Below are 24,127 nucleotides of genomic sequence, written 5' to 3' on the forward strand. Positions count from 1 at the left end.
TAAATTAATTCTGCGGTTGTATTTGGCACCTTTTTACACTGCTTCCAACAAATATACCGATAAGTAACAAATACGTTATTTATTGCTTTAAATTTTTAAAATTGTATTTTATTGTTTATAATAAATATATATATATATATGTGTACGTAAAGTAATATTAGCTTTATAATTTGTATCATACATAATGTAGGCTACTTGAGTTGCTTAATTTTTTTGCTTTTTCGCTTCGTTATAATTTAAAGTATATCTTACAGAAGTGCAACTCATTTTTGCTTATTTGTCTTAGATTACATATTTTTATATATATATTTTGAATCATTGTCTTCCATCGGTTAAAGTTATTTTAGGCTTAACCTACTTCGCTTAGCTTAGTGTGTTGTTGTTGTTGTATTCTCGGGCTGTTGTTGTTTTCGCAAGAATCTTTTAAAAAAATACTTTAGTCTAAAGTATCGAGCCTACAACTTAGAGTAATTTTAGGTCAGTGCTATGCTTGAATTCCTATTTGTTTATGAATGGCATAACAAAATTGCAAATAAAATATATAATATATATATATATAGGTATGTAAAGAATATACAACACGTTAAAAGAAATAATGAGGACAAGGGGGCGGTGGTGGGTGTGGGGGTGCACAAGTAAGATTGGTTAACAAAAATAAATAAATATACTGAGAACTTATTGAGTAAATACTACATGAATTACGTTGCATAGTTGCCTGTCTATCTCTCTTATGCAAGGAACAAATTATATTTATAAGTACTTGTAGAGAACGCTCGCGTGGAGTTTCAAAAGTCAGTTATCATCTTTTCATAAAACGGAACAGTTCTCACAAAACTAAATTAGGCTAAACACATTTTGACCCGCTCTCTAGGCAGGAAAAAATAGTTACAACTGGTTGGGGGTGTGTGTCTCGTCTCGTCTTTTCCTTTCTTTCCTTTAAATTTAATTTAGCTTAGGCGTAGAAATAATTTAAACTTACGATGCTCTTAAGTATGCCTTGAAACGTACATATTTGATTCTTCTGCAACACCATTCGCGTGTGTGTGTGTGTGTGTGTGACTGTGTGTTGAACAACATTTGATTTGTAGTCTTGTAGGCATTTGGTTTTTGAATAAAAAAATAAATTTCGTATGCACATCCAACAGTGTGGTAATATCAGTTTGTTTAGCTTGGCTTATGGTTTGAGTTATTATTCATTGTGTGACGTCTATACACGCTTCAGTTTTCCCATTTCTTGCAATCCCTTTCAGTTGATGCGGTGGTGGCCAAATGTGACGATTTTTAACGTGTTCTTAGGGTTTTTTTTTTTAATCTAAACAATTAAACGTTGCCGACAGAACAAAGCTTTGCTTTAGCTTTGTCCCATGAGCAACCGAATCACGGCTGAATATTTTTGGAGAGTTTTAGAAAAAGTAAGTGGTCGGCATTATGGTGGCACTGTTTAAAAATCGACCCATTTGGCCACCCATTAGCCCCTACGCGGCGAACAACTGAGCAGCAGCAGCCGCGGCAGCCTGTTGCTGTTGTTGCTGCTGCTGCTGCTGCTGTTGTTGCTGCTGCTGTTGTTGCTGTTGCTGGTGTTGTTGCTGCTGTTGCTGATGGGGAGTGGTCGCCAGGATGGGAATGGCCGTACCGTCGGCAGTGAGGAGCAGGGTCTGCGTGGCCTGGGGCGTCGCTGTAGCCTGGACTTGGGAGGACGTCGCATCGGTGGCGGTGGTGGTGGTGGTGGTGGTGGCCATGGCCACGTTACCCGGCAACGCTATCAGCTGGTGCTGGCCCGCCTTGCTGGGATGCGGCACCTGGGTGGCAGCGATTATGCTGCCATCGGCCGACTGCAGCAGGATGGTGTTGGGCGGGAGATTGAAACAGGTAACCGTTCCATTGGGGGACACTGTCTGGAGCTGCAGGGGTGGCGGCTGGGGGGCAGCCAACAGCATTGTGGCGCCCGTTGTGGCCGCCCCGTGAGCGTTCGTGCTGCTGTTCAGATCCAGGCCATCGGTGGTCGTCGCCTCCTGCAACTCCGACTGCTCCTCGCTGGGCTCCTCGTCGATTATCTCCTCGACCAGATCGTCCTCGTTCAGCTCCTCGATGATGTCGTCCTCGTTCTCCAAATACCCGGTGGCCTCCTCCTCCTCCTGAACGTCGGTGCCCACCAAATTGACGACGCCCGGCGGCGAGGGCGTTGGCGTGGGCATGGGCATGGCCAGGTAATGGTCCCCCGATTTGGCCGTCACGGCCGTACCCTTGGGTATGCGGAACTTTCGCAGGATTTGGGCAGTCGAAGAGGACAGCGCATCTAGAGCCACTGCATCGTCGTCCAGGTCATCCTCGTCGAGATCCTCGTCGTCGGCCAATAGCTCTTCGGCGGCCACAGGCTGTTGCTGCACAGCAACCGCTTCCGGTGCGACAATAACTTGGCGCTGATTGCGACTGGAGGCATTGACTCGCACCAACGTGACGCCTCCGTTTCCGTTTCCGCTTCCGTTTCCGGCTGTAACCTTGGCATTGCCATTGAGTATGCTGAGGGCTGAGGGCTGCTTGGTGGCACCGCGAGCGGCCAACAGGATGACCGGAGTCTTCTTGGCCGCTGGCTTGAGGCTGCCATTGCTGGCGCCGCTGCTGCTCACCACGGCGCTGGCGTTGTTGCTGTTGCTGCTGGTGCTGCTGCTGCTGTTGGTTTTAGGAGGAAGGATTGCATTAGTCGCATTGCTTGTGGGTGGCGGCACATGGGACTGGACATGGGTCTTGGGCATGGGAGTAGTTCGGCTCGAGTGGGTGACAAAGTCGGCGAACTTGTCGACGAAACTGCTGCCGCCACTGCTTCTGCTGCTGCTGCTGTGTATGATGGTGTTGCTGCTGCCGATGCCGCCGCTGCGACAGCAACTTTTGTTGCTGTCGGCGAGGCGAGCACGAGCGTTCGCCTGCTTCACGGTGATCTCTTCATAGTAAATTCGATGCGCTTCCACTTGGCGACGCTGCGAATCTTCTCGTGTTGTGTTCATGTTCATGTTCATGTTCTTGTTTTGATTCTGATTCAGATTGTGATTTTGATTCAGATTGTGATACTGATTGTTGGTGGTGTTCTGGGTTGTGTGATGGCTGGGTGTGTATGGCCGCTTGAACATTTGTTTCGCGTTGTTGTCGTGTTTAGAAGAACCTGTTGTTGTTGTTGTTGTTGTAGTTGATGTGGTTGTTGTGTCGCATGATTATGAATTTTTGTGTGCAAATCATAGGGAATAACACAAAAACACAAACAACAGACGAACGAACGTAAAATGTTGTTGGGTGAAAAAAGAAAAAATAAAAACAATTTGATTAGCATATTTGCTTCATTCTTATTTTGATTTGTGTTAGTTTTCGTTTCGACTCTTCTTTCGTTTAATTTAGATGTTAGATATGCTTAAATCAAAGTTCATTTTGGTTAGTAAATGATAATGATGACACTTATGACTGATAGCTTAATCGAATGTTTGTAGATGTGTGGCGATTTTGTACTGTTTAGTGGTCGTTAACTGTCTGCACAGAGACTCAAACGAAAAGTGTGTGCAATTTTATAGAATGAGTATCGGTGCAAGCAGTTCCCTTGGTGGTCAAAACCAATTGTTTTTAGGATGCGGGAACCCAAGGGACATTCGTTAGTTACAGAACAGAAAAAAAGGTTTATGCAAAACAAAATAAAACAAGAAAATAAAGTACACATACCTTTCACTAAATGTCCAATATTATTAGTTATGTTCTTTTTTATATTAATTTATTGTTTCTTTTGTTTGGTTGTGTTGGTGATTTGTTATTTGTTTGTTGTCATTGAATCTCTGTTCTCGATCGGTGCTGCTCTTGCACACTCGCACAACAAGTGACGATGAATGGGGAATGAATTAATAAATGACACAAGACGAGGTGTCCTCAAGCAATTGAGCATTACGAGTATGATGTGACGGATGTAAGTACACAAATGATTCGATAAGTTAGTTGGATTTGCTGGATTATTTATGATTGCCCGCTGATCTGGGCTTACATTTGAAAATGGCTTCCATTTGCGTTGCTTTGCTTGGGAATTATGGGTTGGGGTTTTCTTTTCAAACTCGTTTTTAAGCGATCGTTTTGATTGCGAACTCAGCGATGAGTTTTCATTATTTCATTATATAGAATTTTTGGTACTTTGGCTGCAGCTTTTTGTGGCGGTCGATTGTTCAGAGAGCTAATAGCACTGCCTCTGATATATCGTAGCTATTGTTAAAATGCGTGTTTTTTTTTTTTTATTTATTTATTTAGGCGAGTGTTTTATTGTGTTTCATTGTTGTTTTAATTATTTGATTGATTGATTGATTGGTTGGTTGGTGGGTTGGTTGTGTGTACATAAAATAAAACAAGAGAAAAAGAAAGAAAAAGAACAAAATTGCATTGAAGTATAAAACGTATTTGAACACAAGTTTTTTTTTCTCGAAACAAAAAGGAAACGAGTTGGTTATTATGATTAATTTTGGGTTATTAATTGGGGGTAATCGTTGGCATATCATTTTACAAGGAAGCAACAACAAGCCACACAAGGTGCAGTCTATTCGAAATAGAGTGCAGTACCTTTGCAGTGTGGTTTCATGATTGGTAAATAAATAAATGCACAAAAATCAATTCATACGACTAGAATACAAACTGAAAAACTCTGTTAAGGGCTACAAAATCATACACATACGTAACAACTAAAGATTTACATAATGGATGAGTACAAAATATAAATAAAGTATGCATAATCCTAGTTTAAAACTAAACAAGTTAATGCTTAATGTAGTATCCCCTTTAGTATTTCCCCTAATGTTCAGTTTATGTGTTTTGTAGGCGGCCATCGGGTGTTTCAAGAGTGTTTTTTTTTTTTTTTTTTAATGGCAAGTACACCGTCGTTGCGCGTCTCTAAATACGTGAAAGGAAGATCAGCGCAATAAAAGGGTTACGGAGGCAGAGAGTTATAGTTATAGATAAAGATACAGAGATATAGTACAGATACAGATAGAGATACAGATACAGATACTGAGCGGCAATCTAATCGAGCGAGCGCGTTACACTAAGAGAAGTCGGGGCAGACAGAGGAGGGAGTGGGTAGTAGTAGTGGTAGTAGTGGGTTTTTGGTTAGTTGGAAAGAGCGTTTACCTAATTTCTTTGGTTTCCAGCAGCGACGAGGTGTTCACATCGTTCACCGCGTTTATCATCGAGGTGGGCGAGAAGGGCAGGTGGTACATGGAGGCGGTGTCCAGGGCGTAGGCGTCGCCGCCCTTGATCAGCAGCTCGTTCTTCAGCTCCATAAACTGCTGGTGCGGATTGTGGTGCGTGGCGAATGGATGCTGCTGCTGAAGCAATTGCGTCTGCTGGTGATGTTGCTGCTGCTGCTGGTGGTGTTGTTGCTGCTGCTGCTGCTGGTGCTGGTGTTGCTGCTGCGTCTGCGCGTCCAGCGCGTTCGCATTCAGCGTGGGCTGTGCGCCGGCGTGCGTGGTGAAGGTGTACTGCGAGTAGGGACATAGGTCGCCCAGCTCAGCCGGTTCCAGTTTGGGCTGGAAGCTCTGCAGGCCATCCGGTGTCAGGATTTGATAGCTCTGCACCGTGCCAATCACGTGCTGTTGCTGGTGTTGTTGCTGCTGCTGCTCGGCCGTCGCCGGCGTGGCCGCCGCCGTGGAGCTCAGATAGGTCACGTTGTCCAGCTCGTAGTGCGGCTGTTGCTGTTGCTGCTGCTGCTGTTGCTGCGACTGGGTGGCGGGCTGTTGCTGCTGCTGCTGTTGCTGCTGCTGGGTCGTCTGATATGAGGTCGTTGTGGGCTGCTGGCGCTGAGCCTGCGGCGCCGTTGTGTATATCGCCTGGGTTCCGGGGTCCAGTTGAAGGGGCACCAGGTTGCCTGCCTGGTCCTGGATCATGATGCTCTGGCCATGCAGCTGCTGCTGCAACAGCGCCTGCTGCAGCTCCAGCTGGTTCGAGTAGATCAGCGTGGTGGTGGGCGCCGTCGGCTGACCGCCATTGGGCGTTCCCGGGCCGCGCTGCAGACCCACAGAGCTGGTGGCCCCCGGATTGGCCAGCGCCAGCTGTGCCCCGCCCGGCAGGATCATCCCGCTGAATTCCAGCGATGGCAGCGTCTGCAGCTGGTGCTGTGGCTGCGCCGTCGTCTGCGAAGGAGCCAGCGTGGTGGTCAGACTGTGCTGCAACTGCTGCTGCTGGTGCTGTTGTTGCTGTTGTTGCTGCTGCTGCGGGTGACTCACATTGACAGGGGATTCGCCGTTCTGGACGTCGTCCAGCACACTGTCGATCTGGGCCAGACGCTTCTTGGTCGGTGTGCTGCCATCGCCGCCCTTGGACTTGCGGACGCGTGGGGTGCGAGCGGTACGCGCCCGCTTCGCTGGCGGACCGTCAGCCTTTAGCGGCGTCGTGGCGGCCGACGGCGGCATGGGCACATCGCCGTGCTTGTCCTTCTTGTGCATCTTCATCTTGTCGGGGCGCGAGAACTCCTTGTTGCAGATGGGGCAGGCGAATATCTTGCGGTTCTGGCCCTCGTGGAAGAGGTAGGCATGCCGCTGGAAGCTGTACTTGTTCTTGAACGTCTTGAAGATGTCATTCTTGGCACAGACCAGGCAGTAGGCCACACCGTCGATGATGTGCTCGTAGCGAGCAATATCCAGCCCGCGCACGCTCATCTTCTCCAGGTACTCGCCCTGCTCATCGTCGGCGATGACGCGCGTCTTGCGCTTGCGCTTCTGCTTGGCCGCCGCCGCCGATCCCGACTTCGGCACCATCGACGACATCACCGTCGTCGTGGGCGTGGCCGCACCCCCGCCCGTCTGATTGTCCTGACTGATCGTATAGCTGGTGGTGCCGGCCGCCTGTTCCGCCGCCTCGGCCTCCACCTCGGCCTTGATCACCTGATACTCCTCATACTCGTGCTCCTGCTCTGCATCGTGATCGTGATCGTGATCATGGTCATGGTCATGGTCGTGATCGTGGTCATTCTCCGTATCGTGCTCGAGGCTCTGCTCCTCGTACTTCACCTGCAGCAGGCCGTTCTCCTCGTCATCCTCCTCGTCGCCGACGATGCCGTGCTGCGGCTCGTACTTGATGATGTCGGCGGCCACGGCACTGCTGCCGTTGCTCAGGCAATCGCTGCTGCCCGGCTCGCTCTTGAGCACATGGTACTCCTCGTACGTGCTGCCGTCGAACTCGATGATCGTTCCGTCCGTGTTGACCAGCGCGGTGGTGGTGGTGGTCGCGGCGGCATTGCCCTGTGCCGTCACTGGAACGGGCGTTGGAGCGGCGGCACTCACTGCCGTCGGCATACCGCCGTTGTAGTTCTCAAACACTATGGTGGTCGGTGTTTGTCCATCCTCGCCGGTGGTGGTGATGTAGTGGTAATGTGGCTGTGGCTGTTGCTGCTGCTGTTGTTGTTGTTGTTGTTGCTGGGAGATCGTGTCCACTCCGTTGGTGTTGGCGTTCGTGTGCAGGATGGAGGACGAACTAATAGTTGTGACCACATTGTCTTTTGTTTATATATTTTTTTTTGGAAAATACATATTTGGTTTGGTTCATAAAAGATGTGTTTGAATGTAATATTTGCATAAATCAATAAATCAATTCGTAATCGAAATCGAAATCGAAATCAATCAACAATTCACTCAAATCAGGTTCGATAGAAAAACAAATGTAGTGCAAAATGAAAGCAAATTGCGGCTAAACATTTGCGTGCAAGTGCCACAAGATGGGAAGCATCTGTGGCATTTACACGGGCCGCTTCTTAATCGAATCGATTGGATATTGGCAGCAATACAACAGGTAGCAATAAGGATAGAAAGTGAGTGAATTGGTTTTTGTTTGTCGGTAGAATTTGTGTTTTTACTTAGATCTACTTTACAGCAATCGTAATCGTAACTCTGGTACAGTACTCGCAACTCAATACGTACTAAATAAAATTAAATAAATAATCGACTTGAATAACTGAGGGGATTTACAGGAGGACAGAGCAGAGGATGAAACTGGTGGAGTGTTGGCCAACGTTGGTCAGACTCCTCCTATTTTTTTTTTTGGTTTGGAGGAGGAGCTGAAAACGGAGTGTGTTTCGTGTTGTGTTGTGTCGAAAGTGGTAAACAATAAGTGACGTATAGAAGAGGATATAGTGTCGTTGCTAAAAATAACTAAATCATAAACGCAAATCTAAAAAATAATGAGCTCAATTTAAGATTTGGCGACCAATTTGGTTTTTACCCTCAGGCGCCAAAACTTCAATTGCACATTCTTAAACTAGCTAATAAAATAAAATAATACGTGATCAACTATTTTTGAGCCTTTTTCGACGCGCTTTGCACGAAGTTTCCTCGCATGATTTGTGCATTTATTTATGTGATAGTTCCAATAATCATGACAATTCGAGAAGAGACAGACAAAGACCTGGGGAAGGGTGGTCGTAAATTAGACGAGTATGTATCATAGTGTGTAAGGCAGTCGAAAGCGATTGTTGTTATTAATTGGGCGATGCGATTGGATTTTCATATTTTCAGATAGGTCGGTGGTTAATTGAAGAGTTGCCTTTTCTTTTCTTTTCTTTTCTTTTCTTTTCTTTCATTTTCTCTCTTTATTTTTTTTGTTTTTGAGGGGCAAAGGTATGACAAGAACACCGCAAATGGAAGTCAATTTCATTGTTCTTACTCGAAAACATTCTCTCTAAATGGCGCGCTTGAATTTTGGCACAAAACATTAACAAATCATAAAATCAGTATTGAATGTCGGATGGCAAAAGATGTAATGGAATGGATTGGAATGGATGACATGACATTTCTGTGCGACACTTACAAAACAAAACAAATTTGATTTGGATTCGAATTTGGCCAATTCGGATGACGATAAAATCATAAAGGGGTGAGTTTGTATTTACAATGAGCGGTTAGTGGTAATAGCTTTAACTGAAACACCAAATACGAGTACATAGGAGGGTTAAACCATACACAAAGACTACAACCAACAAACAAATGAACATAAAGCAAACAAATTTTAAGGCGGACACTTACCGGCAACATTCTGTTGTTGCTGCTGCTGCTGCTGTGGACTGCTAGCCGTTGTTTGATATGAAGCCGTGGCGGCAGTTACGGCATGTCCGTTTGCATCACAGAGTATTTCATTTTGCAGTTGATAGACGTTGCCGTCCGTACTGCCGTACTGTTGTTGCTGCTGCTGCTGCTGCTGTGGAATGCCATTTAGGGTATTGGCCGCTGGCAACATGTTGACGTAGACAATCTGTTGCTGCTGCTCTTGACTAGACTTGGATGTGGATGCTCCAACTGCTGCTGCTGCTACCGCTGCTCCTGCTGCTCCGGCACTCGGCTGACTTAGTTTTGGTATTTTTCCCTCAAATTTACGCGATTGTTGCATAAACTGCAACGCCTGCTGCTCCTTTTTGGCATCTGAAAAAGGGCAATCGATAGAATTTAGTGCTTGATCGGGACAAGCTTTTCAGTGATAGTGATTAAATGCGTTTGCTATTGTTATTGTTGGTGTAAACACACACACACACGCACACGCACACACATGGACTCTGAATAGGGAGGGTTCTGGGGTTAAGGTATTGCGATTGGGTTGGACTATGGAGGTGAGTAGCCAAAGCGAAGGAGCGAATGAAGCAGATTCTGGGGCAGATTTTGGGGCAGATGCGGCAAAACAAGAAGAACAGGCCCAGGCAGCACCAACCAACAAGAACACCTTGGATTCGGTTTAGTAAAACAGTTTTGGTTTTTGGTTAGTTTTTAGCATAGATTTAAAAGCGTGATCGTATATTTCTCTTACGCACTCTTACAATTAAAACAAACTAGGCGACTTATTTGTACATTAAACGCAAAACGAAACGATGAAATGCTTGTCAAACGGTTTTAAACACATGGAAATTTTTGTAAAAAAAGAACCGAAAGGCAACGAAGTAGCTGTGAAAAGTGGAATGATGTAGCTAAAGGAGGGGATGTTTTTAAATGCGGCATTGGGTTAACTGTGTGTTTTGGGATGACTTGGAGGTGGTGGTCAGGTGAAGCAGTGATTATGTGGATGCAGTGGTGCAGTGGCTGCTTTAGCTGCTGCTCTCACCTCCATCACCGCCATCTGCCGCTGTGGTTAGTGTGGTTGGTGGTGTAACTGCCGCAGTTGTTGTTGGTGGCGATTTCGCCACAGTTGCTGCCGCCGGAGACGTGACCGTGGTGTCCTTTTTCCGTCTCGTTGGCGTCTTGCGGGGCGTGTTGCCGGCCTTGCCACGTCTCGCACCCCGTGACGTTGACGAAGTCGACGATGCCGGCGATATGGAGCGGTCATCTTTGGTGCGTGGACTGCGACCTCGACTGCTATTTCGTGAGTGCGTCCTGCGCTTGGACGCCAGCCAGTCGTCATCGTAGTCGGCATCGTACCGTCGCTTCTGTTTGCGCCGCTTGAAGTCTTCTTCCTCGTCGTCGTCTTCTGTCAACAAGCAACAAATTAAAGGGGAAGAGACAGAGAACAATAGCGAGAAAGGGAAGAGATTAAAGTTCAGCTCGGGGGGGATTGACTACTCAAGGGCACCTGCCGGTGGCCCCCACACACCTGTGCCGTCGTCTATGTACTCCAGCAGCTCCTGCTTGGTCTTCAGGTTCGCCGGACTCTGCAGGCTCATGGCGTCCTCGTTGGCAAAGTCACCCTCTTCGGCGCCCAGATCACCGGTGTCCAGTGTCAGCACGCTCTCCTTCAGCATGGCCTTGACATCGTCGGGCACGTTGGGATTCTGTTGGATTTCATCCAGATCCAGATCGGGATTGCGTTCCTTGAAGCTCTTGGCCTTGGTGGGGTTGCATTGCTTTTTCATTCTGGGGGTGCGGGGGGAAGCGGTATACAAGAACAACAATAAGACAAAAGGTTCAAGGGGAACGCCTAAAAAAAAAAAAACCTACTTTTTATCACACAGCAAGACATCGAGGTGTGGTGGCAGTGGAGCTGCGCTGGCCACCCCGTTCGTCGGATCCTCCGGATGACGACCCACGTCGCGACCCTCCATCCACAAGTCATAGCGATCACCCTGGAAGCGCTTGACAAAGGTGTCCATCGATATTTTGACCATGTCGTTGCTGCAGGTGCACTGCACGGCCCGCTTGCCGTACTCGATCCAACGCTCCATGGCAAAATTGGTGGACTCGGCACAGTTGAAGCCGTGATTGAAGCCGGCATGATAGCCAAACGGAAACGTGATCATGATCTCGCCCGCCTCCTGCGTGATCTGCAAGAGCCGGATATATATAGCGGCCACTAGCCAAGTGGATAACTACTGATTAACGCACCTTGCTGACGGGCACATCGTGCTGCTTGAGGATTTGCGGTGAAATGAGCGTCATCTTGTGACGCAGATAGGCATTGCAGTTCTTATAGCTGGCCGGAAAGTACTGGTTGGCAACCTTTTCCAACTTACGGCCGCACTCCGGCGGTACCACGTACCACGTCTTGGGCGCCCCAAAATGCAGGTAGTTGATGGAGTACAGATCCATGTCTTCCGTGTGCCATGCAAAGGTCGTCTTCCACATGCCAAAGTACAAGTATGCGGTGTTTACGCCGTCTATCTGGATGTTGTAGTCCTTGTTAACAAAGTCTAGGATGGTGCCCAGCCGGTTAATGTTCCAGCTCTGCAACGGCAAAGGCAATAGCAAAGGCAACGTATCGTCAACGGGGAACGGAAAGTGAAACTGAAACTCAAGTCCTAATCAACTTACATCCTGGTCGGGATCTGTGATGCTCCCACTGACATCTGCACCGTAAATGGGCGCCACATATGTTATGTTTTTCCAATACTTTCGCTCCAAGTCCTCAAAGTCAAAGTGTTTGGGAGTGGCGTAACGCTCGGTGCTGGCCAGTTCACTGAACTGCTTGACCGTCAGTGGCTTCTTTTGGATATTAATCTGTTGGTAGTAGCCCTGTTTGCCGGTGACCACCTGACAAATGGGCGCCGGAATCGTCACGTTCAGGGCATCGAGATCATCGTACCCACTTCGACGTGGCACCCATTCCGGTGGAGGCACCACCTTTGCCAGACCAGCTTTGTGGGCACCCTGGGACTCCATGTAGGCAACATATTTGGGAAAGTCCTTGAACTCCTCCCAAGTGGGTCTAAAGACCATTATGCGGGGCACCTCTGACATTTTCATTTTCCTGCCAGTTTTGATTTCGTTTTCGTTTTATTCTATATAGTCTTCTTAATACTCTACGAGACACCTTTCTCTCGGAGTTCTATGCTTCGATCTGGAACTGTGATAGAAGCAGCATTAAAATTCCGTACTCCGTGCGGCCCATTAATCTCGAGCAGATGCCTAGCCCGTCCGCCAGTCCGCCCGACTGCCTGGCCCGTCGCTAAGCGCTCAACGATCAGATCGCTTGGGATCGGTTGCCTGTCAGAAAACAGAGAAGGAGCGCAAGGAACAGCTGCAAATTTTCGAGGTTTTTTCTTTTTTAATGGGCGCGGCAGCAACAACAGCAGGCAGGCAGACTGGCTGGCTGGCAGGAGAATAGAGGCTGGCAGGATATGCAGTGGCCGCTGCCCCTGCCCCTGCCCCTGTACTTCGAGTGGTTTTCTCTTGTGCTAGCAGGCCCCGTATTAACCCATAGGAACCCATAAAAAGTGCAACGATCGTTAATTTGATAACCTTACAAACTATGTAGAAATGTAAATTGAATAAAAATATCACATTTCATGCAGAACTGGCTGAAAATTTGAGAGATTAAGAAAGCGCTTTTTTAATGAAAATGTTATGAGCTGAAAATGTTAAATTCATTTGATATTCTTACCAACAATTATTTAATGATACAAAGCTAGAGAATTAAATGAACAAAATGTATTATACATATATGAAAACAATAGAAGAGATTTAGCAAAATTAAGCAATAAACAAATTAAATTAGTCGGGAGGCTTGACTTACTAACAGCTTTTTTTTTAAAACATAAATAAAAGTGATTTGCATTGCTATTTATTAAAAATAACTATCTTTCATAATATATAGATTCATAAATATAACTAAAAATTAAACCTACATGTATCTACCATTAACATTTAATTAAATTAAAATCTGGATGCTATATTATTTATGGCAACATTCATGATATGTGAGGGACTTATAGAAAACTGTGTGTCAAAAAGGGATATTATAGCGTTAATAATTCAAATGAACGGACGGACATGCCTTTTTTGCTTGAACTTAACTCCTGAAATTATGGGTACAAAAACTAGTTAGTAACTTAAAAACAAAAATTTAGCGTATTACATTAAACATGATATAAGCGTTTTAAATTTAATTTGACTTTAAAACATTTAAACATTTTTTTAAACTCAAAGATAACGATTAAATGATGAAAAAAAGTTTAATTTTAAATATTAAGACGCCTAGGAATGATGATTAAATCATAAATTAATATTCCATCAAATAAATTTTCCTAAAATTTCATTAGCAAATGAAACAATTTTTACCCAACTATTAATAAAACGTACATGTAAATTTAGTTTTGGATAATATTGTGTGTCTTAAATGAACACAAAAAAAAAAAATAAAAATACCAAATTAATAAGTCATGCGAGATTAAAAAATTTCGCTGTCTGTATTTCTGTATACGTTAAGCCTCCCAAAAAATCACAATAAATCAAACTGAAGAGGATAATTAATTATTGAGTGCCAGGACGAACCGTTTTCCCCGCGGCAAGCCATTTATATGGATTGAAAACGCCCAATAAGCAAATGACACAAATCCGGCGACATCTTTTTCGCAGTCAATACCAATGGTTTTCCGTTTGTTTTTTCTATTTTCCGCACAAGCAGATTGCAAGCTCTGCAGGACGGAGGAGCAGCGAGGATAACGATAACGAGGACAACGCTGTGCGAGACATCCCAGAAAACTAGATGAAAATTTACGCAATTTTTCGGCCACGCAGAAAACTGTACCACCACCCGAGGATTTCAGAGAGCGAGAACACCAAAAGGAGCGAGAGAGAGAGAAGAGCCGACGATGATGGGGAAGGGGAGGGGTGAGGGGGGCGATGACGAGTGCGCAAAACTATTTGCTAGTTACAAAAAGAGAGCGAATGGGAGGACTGTATGCAAAGGAGCGGGCAGGATATACTCGCTACAGAGGGGGTTTCAATATGAGCGAGTCGCAAAGCAGCGAGTTCATGTGCGTGTGTGTGTGTGTTTACGAATGTGTGAGTGTGTTTGTGAAAGGACGAAATTTAGAACTCACTTGTGATGTGTTTCGATGGTTTTTTTCTGCTTCTCTAGTTTATTCGATGCTCGTCGTGCGTAAGTCCCAACAAAATGGCAAAAGTAATTTTGTTACTTTATGAGAAACGCTTGCTTGTTTTTGTTGTTCTTGTTGATGATGCGTTGCTTTTGTTAGTATTGGGTAGTAGTTTATTGCACATTATTTGATTGTGTGTTTGTATATAAAACTTCTGCTAACAGTAACTAATTTGCACAATTTGGATGTTTGATTCGACACTTGAAGCACTCTTTTGTTTTGCGATTCTTAAAGAATGATTTAGCTTTGGTTTTGGGAGGATGCTTTATTTATTTTATTTTGGTTTATTTTATGTTATCCTGCAACATCTGATGGCGTCGTTGTTTTGCGTTTTACAGTCTTTGACTTGGTGGCAGCTCTCTCTTCGAGGATGTATATATATATATATATATATATGTGTATATGCAATGAACTAGCTAACGAAAAGCACTCACGACGGGCGCGACATGTCTGAGCGGTCTGAGCGGCAAGCGTCGACTGAACGGCAGTTCGATGCCAGGACGATGGCGACGCAGGCGTCGAACGAACTCGCTAACACTCACTCACTCACTCACACACACACACACACACTCTCAGACGCAGAAACACGTACGCATGAGAGCGTTGTCCTTTTAATGCGAATGCTCTGGTCAAAGCATAATGCGAAAGGAAAATTGGTGTAGAGCAGGAGGGAGACGGCGCAAACAAGTTTGACAGGATAATTGTGGAAAGGAAAAAGGCAAGCCCGAAGGAAAACTGACAGTTTTTATCGTTCCTATTTTCCTCCAGCCAACCAGCCAACCAGCCATCTATTCATCCGTTCATCGAACAATCCCTTTTCCCCTGCTCTTTCGTTTCATTGCGAAAAGCAAATGTTGCAAAATGAAAAACGCATTCGCCATTCGAAACGCTCTGCTCTCGCAGTTGGGACTTCCTTTCGCAAACTCTCTCTATCTCTTTAAGCAGTCACAGGAATCGCAAAGGACTTAATCCTCATTATGCATTGTGTTGGCCTGGTTTTCGGATTTTTGCGAATATCTAATCTGGGTCTTACTGATCGAGGATCGCAAGCGATCGTTCGTAGGTAAGCGTCAGTAGATTTTAAGGATCCACTTGAGACTGGTACCAAGGATACTCACTTTTAAGACGGCTATGTATGGGTAATTAATAATTCAATGTTTATAAAATCATTGCAGAAACAACAAACAGGATATGGGTTTACAGTTATGGTCTGCATAACACATTTATTTGGTTATTTTTATTATTAAATATGTTCGTAACAAGCAAATTTGCACCCGTAAGCTTCAAAATAGCACAGCTCCTACTTAAGCTACCTGAAGAACAGTTAGGCATTGGGAATATTAATACAAAAGCTATAACACTTTGTAAAATGTATTCGGCAGGGCAGGCTATATCGGAAACTTTTACTTTAAAGATGATAAATAAAAAGCACTCGATCATAAAAAATATATATTTAAGTAATTTGTGTTCTAGGAATAAATCTGAATAATACATTTTCAGAATTTTCGCTTTATAACAGCTAATTGACAATTTCTTTTGCTACTTCACTGAGAAAAATAATACAACAAAATAATTAGTCTTGTCTAGGATCGCACCTGGATTACATTATAGAAATATGCACATATTATTAAAATAACGAAATTGCATACCCCTCGGTTAATTTGGAAGATAATGTATAATGACAGGGACTACTAAGAACTATAAGTCCCCAAAGCATCAAATAGAGTTTGGCAAATCCCATATAATGACAACTTTAATGGAATAAATTTTTCTGGAATACAAATTAGTACATCTGCAAAAGCGCAGGATAACTGCAGCAAGTAATTACGTGATAGCGTTTCGATAACAAGCTTCCCCTCATCCTGTGAGCGGAAAACCCATACAAAAACCAACAGAAAATTATAAAACGAAACAAAACGGGGGAGAAGGAGATGGGCAAAAAGGAAATGATGCCGGGCTGAGTAATAACAGCAGCATAAAACAGCGAATGCAATGTCGCGGAGCAGTATAATTTACAACATGTCATTAGTCGGGCAACGCCTACGGATAATGGAGCTTGGGGGAGCGGTTAACGGAGAACGAAAACGGCAGGATCAAAGCGTGACCAGAACACAAAAGAATGGTCACACTGCTCGCCAAGACTTGGGCACAAACAAAAAGGTGGCGGGGTGTCGTGTCCAAGGATCCTGGAAACTTGTTTCTCAGGAACAACTCAGGCATAGCGTACAGAGAGAGAGCGGGCGAAAAAGGACGAAAGAGAGAGAGAGCTTGCAGAAAAGCAGCGAGAATGACCAGGCGGCGGCTTCGACTTCCGGCAGGAATTACTCACTTCCACACACACACACATACACATACACGTTTAGTGCTGCAGTTGTGTACACAATGTGGTCATTGACTGAACGGTAAAAAGCGAAAACAGGAACCAACAGCAGCAGCAGCAGCAGCAGCAGCGACAACAACAACAACTGGCGATGACGTCGTCGACGCAGAACAACCGGAGAACCGCCATAATGCGCGTCCCCTTTTTCCACATTCCCACTTCCCCCCTTCCATTTGAAATTTTATATTCCATTCCACACACACACACACACACACACACACAATTTCGTCCTGTGTCTCGTGTGATTTCACAAAGCATTTCTCTAATACAATTTCTCATAAAATTTCAATTCGAGCTCCGCTTCGCCTCAGCTGCGACAACAACTACAAGATTATTTATGCTTTTTTCCTTGTTCCTGCCGCTTGTTGTAGTTGCTCCTGCCGCTGCTGCCAGTTGCCTGTTTTATATCCTTTTGTGACGCTAAGCACGCGCGTCGAAGCCGCACGGTGGGCTCAAAATATTTTAAAGGTAACATTTTAAATTTGCTACTTCTTCAGTTTGAATTTACTCATTTCTAAATATATAAATTTATCTACAGCAAAGTTAATATTTGTCTTTTTTTGTTTAGTGTGAGCTTCAAGATTTCGGAACCTAAACTAACTAAAAAATGTATATTAAAAATAATACAAACAAAAAATTTACAGCCCTAGTTTAAAATATAAACATTTACTAATTAAATCAATTTCCATTTCAATTTTCATTGCAAGTTTAACATTCGCAATCGTCTCCAAAAAATATGCAATAATTTTTACAAACGTAGAGCCTAGAACTTTATGGTCAAAATCCACTAACAAAGTGTTTCTTGTAAATTAAATTTGTTAAAATAATCCATTACCGAAAAAGTATTTTTGAAAATCAACTATATCTATAATTTTAAATTTTTACCCGAGGCATTTTAAATTTACATGTTTTATTTGTTTCCGGAACGAGAAATGCCACTGTGCGGCGACGACAGGCATCGACCGAAAAGCAAAGCACGCGTCCCCTTTTCGAAGTTTCCCTTTTGTTGTCCTTTATCTCAATTGCACAACTGTTTGGCTTTGGCTCGTTGCGCTGCCTTTGCCGATGGCCTTTGTTTTGTTTTTATGCTTTTCGTTTGTTACAATTTGTGATTCTGGTGCGTGTGTGTCTGTGCCTGTGTCTGTGTCGGTGTCGGTGTCTAGTATCCCTGCGAGTCCTGTTTTAAGCAGGCGCCCAGCCACAGTCGTCCTGGCGTCCATTCTTTTGCCTGTTATTGTAAACTAAGTGAATAAAAAGCGCTGGGGAAGGAGGGAAATGCGAGGCGCATGACAAGTTTCCCGTTGCAGGCTTTCGGCGCACACTCGCTGCTCTCTATCTCTCTATTTCTCTATAGTTCTCCCCGCTCGATTCTCTATTTCTCTTTCTCTCAGCTGCAGCACAACCAGCAGCTGCCGTCGCAATCTAATTAATTCTCCTTCTCGCCATTGTTCGTCTATTGCTCGACACTTTTTGCATCCCATGACTTATTGGTCCACAAAATGGCGGCCATGTGGAGCACAAAGCAGAAAGCAGAAATAAAAAGGGAAAACTTTTTAAAACGCCAAGTCCGTGCTCAAGTAGCAACTTTGCCATCCCGGGGAAAGTCGATCGGAGCAGGATGTGCGCCAGAGGACCTTGGTATCAACACACATATGAAGTTGTTTGTGCTCCAAATTTAGATATATATAACAAGGCCATGAAGCACAAGAATTCCTTTGTCTAAATAAGCCGATTATGGTTGAACTTTGGATTCAAGAAAAAGGAACTAACAAATGTTTTATCTATTTTTCTAAAATTTTCCAACACATCAATTTTCTAACCAAAAACATTCAGTCTCTCTAAATGAAATAACATTGCATATGTACAAAAATTACAAAAACTATAATAATTTCAAATAATATTAATTTATTACAAAAGTTGTGGAATAATAGAAAAGAAAGACTGTTAGGATTTTGTTCTAAAGAAAACGTTTGACTGAAAAAGCAATAACGAAGCCAAATTAAATGAAATACTTTTGAGAATGTTGAAACTGAAAAAACATGGGAGCTCTGCAAAGTATGCAATAATTGCCCAATGAAGCCCCCATTGTATGAAAAACTGTCCAATAGCTTTCTAGCCAATGCTGTTATTATAAGCTTAAACCTTGCACAACACCATGTGTTTTAACCCCTTACTCCTAACCAAATTTATTGGCATAGCCTTAGTCGGAATCAAAGGGATCGCACCACCCACCGGCGGCCACTGCACATCAACTACCCGGCGGGGTGACGACCTGTTGAGTTGACAACTTGTTCACTTCGAGCACGGCTCGGAACCACCACACCTGACCTGCAGACTTCGGACGGGATCTGTGCCAAAAGCACCACCTAGTTCAGGGGTATGTTTGTTATACTTTATGAATGGAAGCGGGAGCGGATGCTCCTTGTTCGGCTTTAACTACCACTGCCGGTTCGCTCTGTTTTGGTTTCAATTTTTTTTTTTTTTTTTTTTTTTTGTTTTTGGGAAAACCCCTAAATATGACGAAGACGTTGTGTGGATGGATGACATGCCGGCACACGCCACGCCACGCCATGCCACCGAATCCATATCCGTGTCCGTATCCGTGCCCGAGGTGGTGGATTCAGACTCAGAGGCACATGAAAATGAAAATGAACATGACCAAGAGCCAGAGCCAGAGCCAGAGCCAGAGCAAGAGCGGATACGGTCGGTGCCGGTGTCTGCTGGGGTTGCTTTCGTTTGTTTACATTTTGGGGGTTTTCCCAACGTCCTTGCACCTACGAGAAGGCCGTGCGGTTCGATGTGGTGCGTGCGTGTGAGCGGAACCACCCCATGCGCCATGTGGCCCAGAGCAAGTGCGCCAATGTAGGTCGGTGGTTGCTCTGACGCTGGCTCTGGCTCTGGCTCTTGCCCTGGTGGTGATTCAAAAAATATGCCCAGACATGTCTAAGGGTTACTGCCACTGCCACTGCCACCGCCACCGCCACTGTCACAGTTCGGTTTTTGTTTATAAACATTGCGCAAAACAGCTGATTTTCGGCCATCCCCCATAAGCTGCGTCCCGCATTCCGCATTCCGCTCCACACAACCCCAAAACTCGTCACTCCGCAAGGACAAAGTGTGCTCCAGGCAGAAAGTACTGCATCACCTGCATGCCGAGTCCTTAATCGGAGAGCTAGAGCTCGGGCAGGACAGCTGGCTGGCACAGCAGCAGTCCCGGCCCTTTGGAACCGACAGATGTCGGCTGTTAATGGCCGTTCGTGGGCAGCAGTCCAACGAATTGCAGCCGGCTTTGAGGCATTGAGGCATTTAGACATTTAGACATTGAGGAGAACCGAGCTGAAAGAACGAAGCAGAAGGGATCGAGAACGGGCATGGCTAGCCTGCTGTTGCATTGATTACTTCACGGACAGGACTGTTGTTCACATCTGGTCCCTCGTCCCTTGCTCATCGTTCATCGATCCTCGCTTGGCATGTGCCACGGACCAAAGGACATCTGCCAGCTGCCTGCTACTCAAAAGGGCCCCAATACGAACGATTCTATCCGCTTTTCCACGTAAGAAAGTTATTATTTTTCAGTGCGATACAGCCCCCTTTTTAGCGAGCAGAAGAGTAAAAAAGCCAATTTAACGAGAATTATGGGACAACTTTAAGTTGTTTGTAATGAATGTCTTCCTTTGTATTGACACAGTGGTTAGCCAGTTACATATTTAACAAAAACCGTTTTTGGGAAAACTTTGTTCCTAGAATGTTAGAATGTCTAATAACTACTTACACTAGAATTCCGATAAAGATAAGAACCTCAGGTATATTTAGTTGAAACTTTAAAATATAAATGAGTTAATAATGCAAAATTTTTCATTTTTTAAGCTACCCAAGACATTGTTTTTTATTAAACCGTATTGAGTACCTGATCAAGTAAGCAGAACTGATAGGATGGCTCCCTTGCCAGCAGCTGCTTCTCCAGCACCAGCGTTAGTATCGGCATCGGCATCAGCTGCCCGACCCCACAGGATGCCCTTCCACTGCTCGAGCAGCCAGCATAAAAAAACTTGCAGCAAACGCTAACCATACAGCTTTCCAAAACTGAATTCTCCCAGCTGTAACTGGACACCGCAACCCGTAGGAAAAAGAATGGGCATGGAGACTGGAATAAGGTCGAGCACAGGAAGAGGGGAACGATTGCCCCAACTGGGAAAAGTTTCGAATTGCGTTCCGAACAACTGGCTTAGGGAACCAAACCGGTTTGTGAACGGAGCCAGGACACGACCACGATCGCAGGCGATTACATGTAATTTACGAGGAAGGATCTGGGAAAAAAAAAGCCGGCTAGAAGTGTTACACCATTTGAGACTTCCGCCTTTGGCTTTCGTCAAAAAGGAAGTGCAAAATGTCGCTGAAAATCACGGCTTCTCTGTCGCAGTCGTTTCGCAGTCTGTCTGTCCTGGTGGCAGCTGCATTTTGCCACCGTGTTTGCGCAGGCGTACATTGAACCCTGTTCCTTTTGAAGCCGGAGGCAGGTAAAAGCAGACGCAGACAGAACGGCAGATGTTCAAGAGTTCTTCACGGGACCTTTTTGTCGCAGGTCAGTTGCTGCCTCTAGAAGAGTTGATTTTCGTTATCCTATCGGTGTTTGAGGGCACGACAAAGGCTTGTCAAACATTTGTTTACTTTTGTTTGGTTGGAAGAAGTCATTGCCACGAATGTCGTGGGAAGGGACCTTAAAACCGCAGCTGCGATTAAGACAAATAACACAAAAAACCCAACATATATTCTTTAAACCTTCTTATTATAATACATCTTTATGTATAAGAGTTCATTATATTATTCACCTCTCTTAAATTTATCGAATTGGTAGCTCGTTTAAAATTCAATGACACTTGTCAATTTATTGCTAAATTAATTTGTTGTCTTCCGCATCCTTAACTTGAAAAAAATACGAGTACTTTTCGGAATGTTACAACATGAACAAAGAAAAGTACGAAATTTAGTTCGTAAAAATCATTGCCAACTCATTGCGGCACAAAGAGTAATATATGGCAAGTAATGATAAAATAAATCGACTGTTCCGGCTTTACATAATTTGTTTATATTCTCAAAACGGAAGCTATATTCGACAAAGCGAAGCTTATATTAGTTATATCGAAAACTGAAAAATGAATTAGTCCAGATTATTATCAAATAGCAAGATTTTTTAATTCATAAGACATGGAAATGTACAATCAGTAGGAAATAAAAAACAGCTATAGCATGTATACATCCTCTTTTGATAAAAAAAAAGTTAAAAAAAAACATAGACATTATTTATAAAAGATAGTGCGTATTCTGGTTTAGAACATTGAAAAAATCGATTCTTTTTACATTTTTTAAATGTTAAGTCTTTTAAAAATATGATCCTTAAAAGATTTTTCAAAATTCGATTTATTTTGGGAGTTACAGTAGATTTTGCGCCCGAGCCATTACAAATGCTTCCTAAACTTTAAACGCGTTTTTCTCGATACTTTAAGTTCTTATAAACCGATTTCTTTGCAATTTGTTATATATCTTGTTTATACTACTCTCTATCGCGTCTGCCTCGATTATAAGTATTTTTAAAATATTCGAAAATGTCGAATAAGTTGGTTAAAAAACTTTGTGTTTTCAAGTCGACGCCGTTTTGACATTTTAAATTATTTTTTTTCGAAAGTGGTCAACTCGATAAAGGCATCTTAAGTCATGTGAAAAAAAAATTTATAAGAGCAAGAAGAAAATTATGTCGCTAGTTGCATTTTGACTATTTCTGATCCGATAATTCGAAAAAGTTTCCATCTTCGCTAAAGTTCAACTCAAAACAAAGTGAAAAGTGCAATTACCAGCTTCATTTTGAAAAATTTGTATCTTCTTATATTTAAAAACCAACCTAAATTTTTAAAAAAAATCTTGAAATTTGTACAATTATTTTCTTATTTTCAATCGGCAAGGCTTATTATTATATATCGTAAAATATATTATTTTTACATATTAAAATACTTTTTGGTGGCAAGTTTCAAATTAAGGAGTGAAATCTTTACTTGAGTTAAAAGCCAATGTAATTTGCTCAGTGGTTGATAAATAAAACAAATTTTGAAGTTTAAGAGATAAAACAAAGAAATTATCTGAAAATGTGCAGCTTAAAAACATACTCTTGGCTGTTTTGAAAACAAACAATCAAAATTAGTATGTGCAGTTTGCAGTTCTATTTATACGACTCCGACTGTCCATCACAGTCGTTGGAAAGAAAGAAAGAATGCTCGGCTAGCGAATTTGTAAAGTTAATGGCATTAATTCGGGTCCAACCGCTCCAGTAACAGAAAGGGTGGCAGTGGGTGGTAGGGAGGCCGGTAGCCCCATTTGGCGATTTGAAAAATCGATTTTGCACAACGGACTTGCTACGGCGAATCGCCAATTGGAAAAATGGGAAGCCAATGGGAACTTACCCGATTGCTGCTGCAGTTCAGTTGCTCCGCTCCTCCTCCCTTTTTGATCCCCTTCGGCGGCGCTGGAGGATGTGGGGCATGCACCTGTATTTTCGCGAATTCCAAGCAATCCAAGCAATGATGGTGCAACGGAATCGGGGAATCGGGAATCGAGGAATCGGAATCGGCGTACGTGACCGAGAAAAGGTGTACGTTCACAATGGACGCAGACGCAGTTTATTTACAGTAGATTAGCTGCGCGCTGCACATGTCTGCGTGCGTTGTTGTTGTTGTTGTCACTATTGCAATTGTTCTTGTATCTCGTGGATGGAAAAACTTTGAATGCCCCTCCTCCGCGGTAATTGTTTTAACTTTTGTATAGATTTGACAGCGATTCACTCGCCATTCTTATAAGATGGCTGCTTATCAGACGCTTCTTCTCCAGTTAGAGGGACACACACACTTGAAGGGGAACATTTACACTGGTGCGATATCTTGGCACAGGGGGGAATTAGATTATATCCCCCGATTTCTGGCTAGGGACCGTGTCCAGTTGTCGTCACACAAATGCACAACAAAAATTACAGTAGTTTATATACTTTTCGCAAAAAATCTAGCCATGATGCAAAAACAGCAAAAACACTGTGACAGCAGGTGTGACCAGATGCGGGTTAATCCAGGAAACCAATTATAAATACCGATGCAGAGCTGTAGAAATCGTGATAGTGTTGCCAAGCTGGGTAAGGCCTAAAAATAGCCAAGTTAGCTATAAAATAATTATTTATATGAAATGCTCTAGATAATTAAAATTGTATATACTTTATATTAAGAAATATAGATTTTAAATACAATTTCTATTGAATTAGTTTGCTTTAAAATTGAAATTACTTTTACTCTGTAAAAAGCTATTTTTCAATTGTAAAGTTGACAAACACCTTTATTTTAAAAATAAAATAACTTGTTGTAATGTTTATTTAAAGTTTTCTTATTTTTAGATAAGCAATTTTTATACAATTTCGA

At 43.6% G+C, this 24,127-nt stretch overlaps 1 protein-coding gene across 11 annotated transcripts; it reads right to left on the minus strand.

The window, feature by feature from the left end:
• Window positions 1-89: 89 nt before the first annotated feature.
• On the minus strand, window positions 90-23,774 carry LOC108149071 (probable lysine-specific demethylase 4B). 11 transcript variants are annotated; one of them, XM_017276430.2, is made up of 9 exons: window positions 23,129-23,773; window positions 11,730-12,261; window positions 11,304-11,642; window positions 10,920-11,242; window positions 10,576-10,835; window positions 10,090-10,449; window positions 9,027-9,419; window positions 5,143-7,504; window positions 94-2,670 (listed from the first exon to the last, which is right to left on the minus strand). In XM_017276430.2, exons 2-9 carry the CDS (start codon window positions 12,159-12,161, stop codon window positions 1,476-1,478), a joined length of 5,664 nt encoding a protein of 1,887 aa, XP_017131919.2. In that variant the 5' UTR covers window positions 12,162-12,261; window positions 23,129-23,773; the 3' UTR covers window positions 94-1,475. The 11 variants fall into 11 exon arrangements, with proteins under 11 accessions (XP_041565770.1, XP_017131924.2, XP_017131919.2 ...); XM_017276427.2 differs by having other exon boundaries at window positions 10,090-10,452; XM_017276428.2 differs by lacking the exon at window positions 23,129-23,773 and adding an exon at window positions 14,240-17,193 and having other exon boundaries at window positions 10,090-10,452.
• Window positions 23,775-24,127: the final 353 nt, after the last annotated feature.

The sequence above is a fragment of the Drosophila elegans genome, unplaced genomic scaffold, assembly GCF_018152505.1.
Source record: "Drosophila elegans isolate 14027-0461.03 unplaced genomic scaffold, ASM1815250v1 contig_520, whole genome shotgun sequence".
Classification (NCBI taxonomy): Eukaryota; Metazoa; Arthropoda; class Insecta; order Diptera; family Drosophilidae; genus Drosophila; species Drosophila elegans.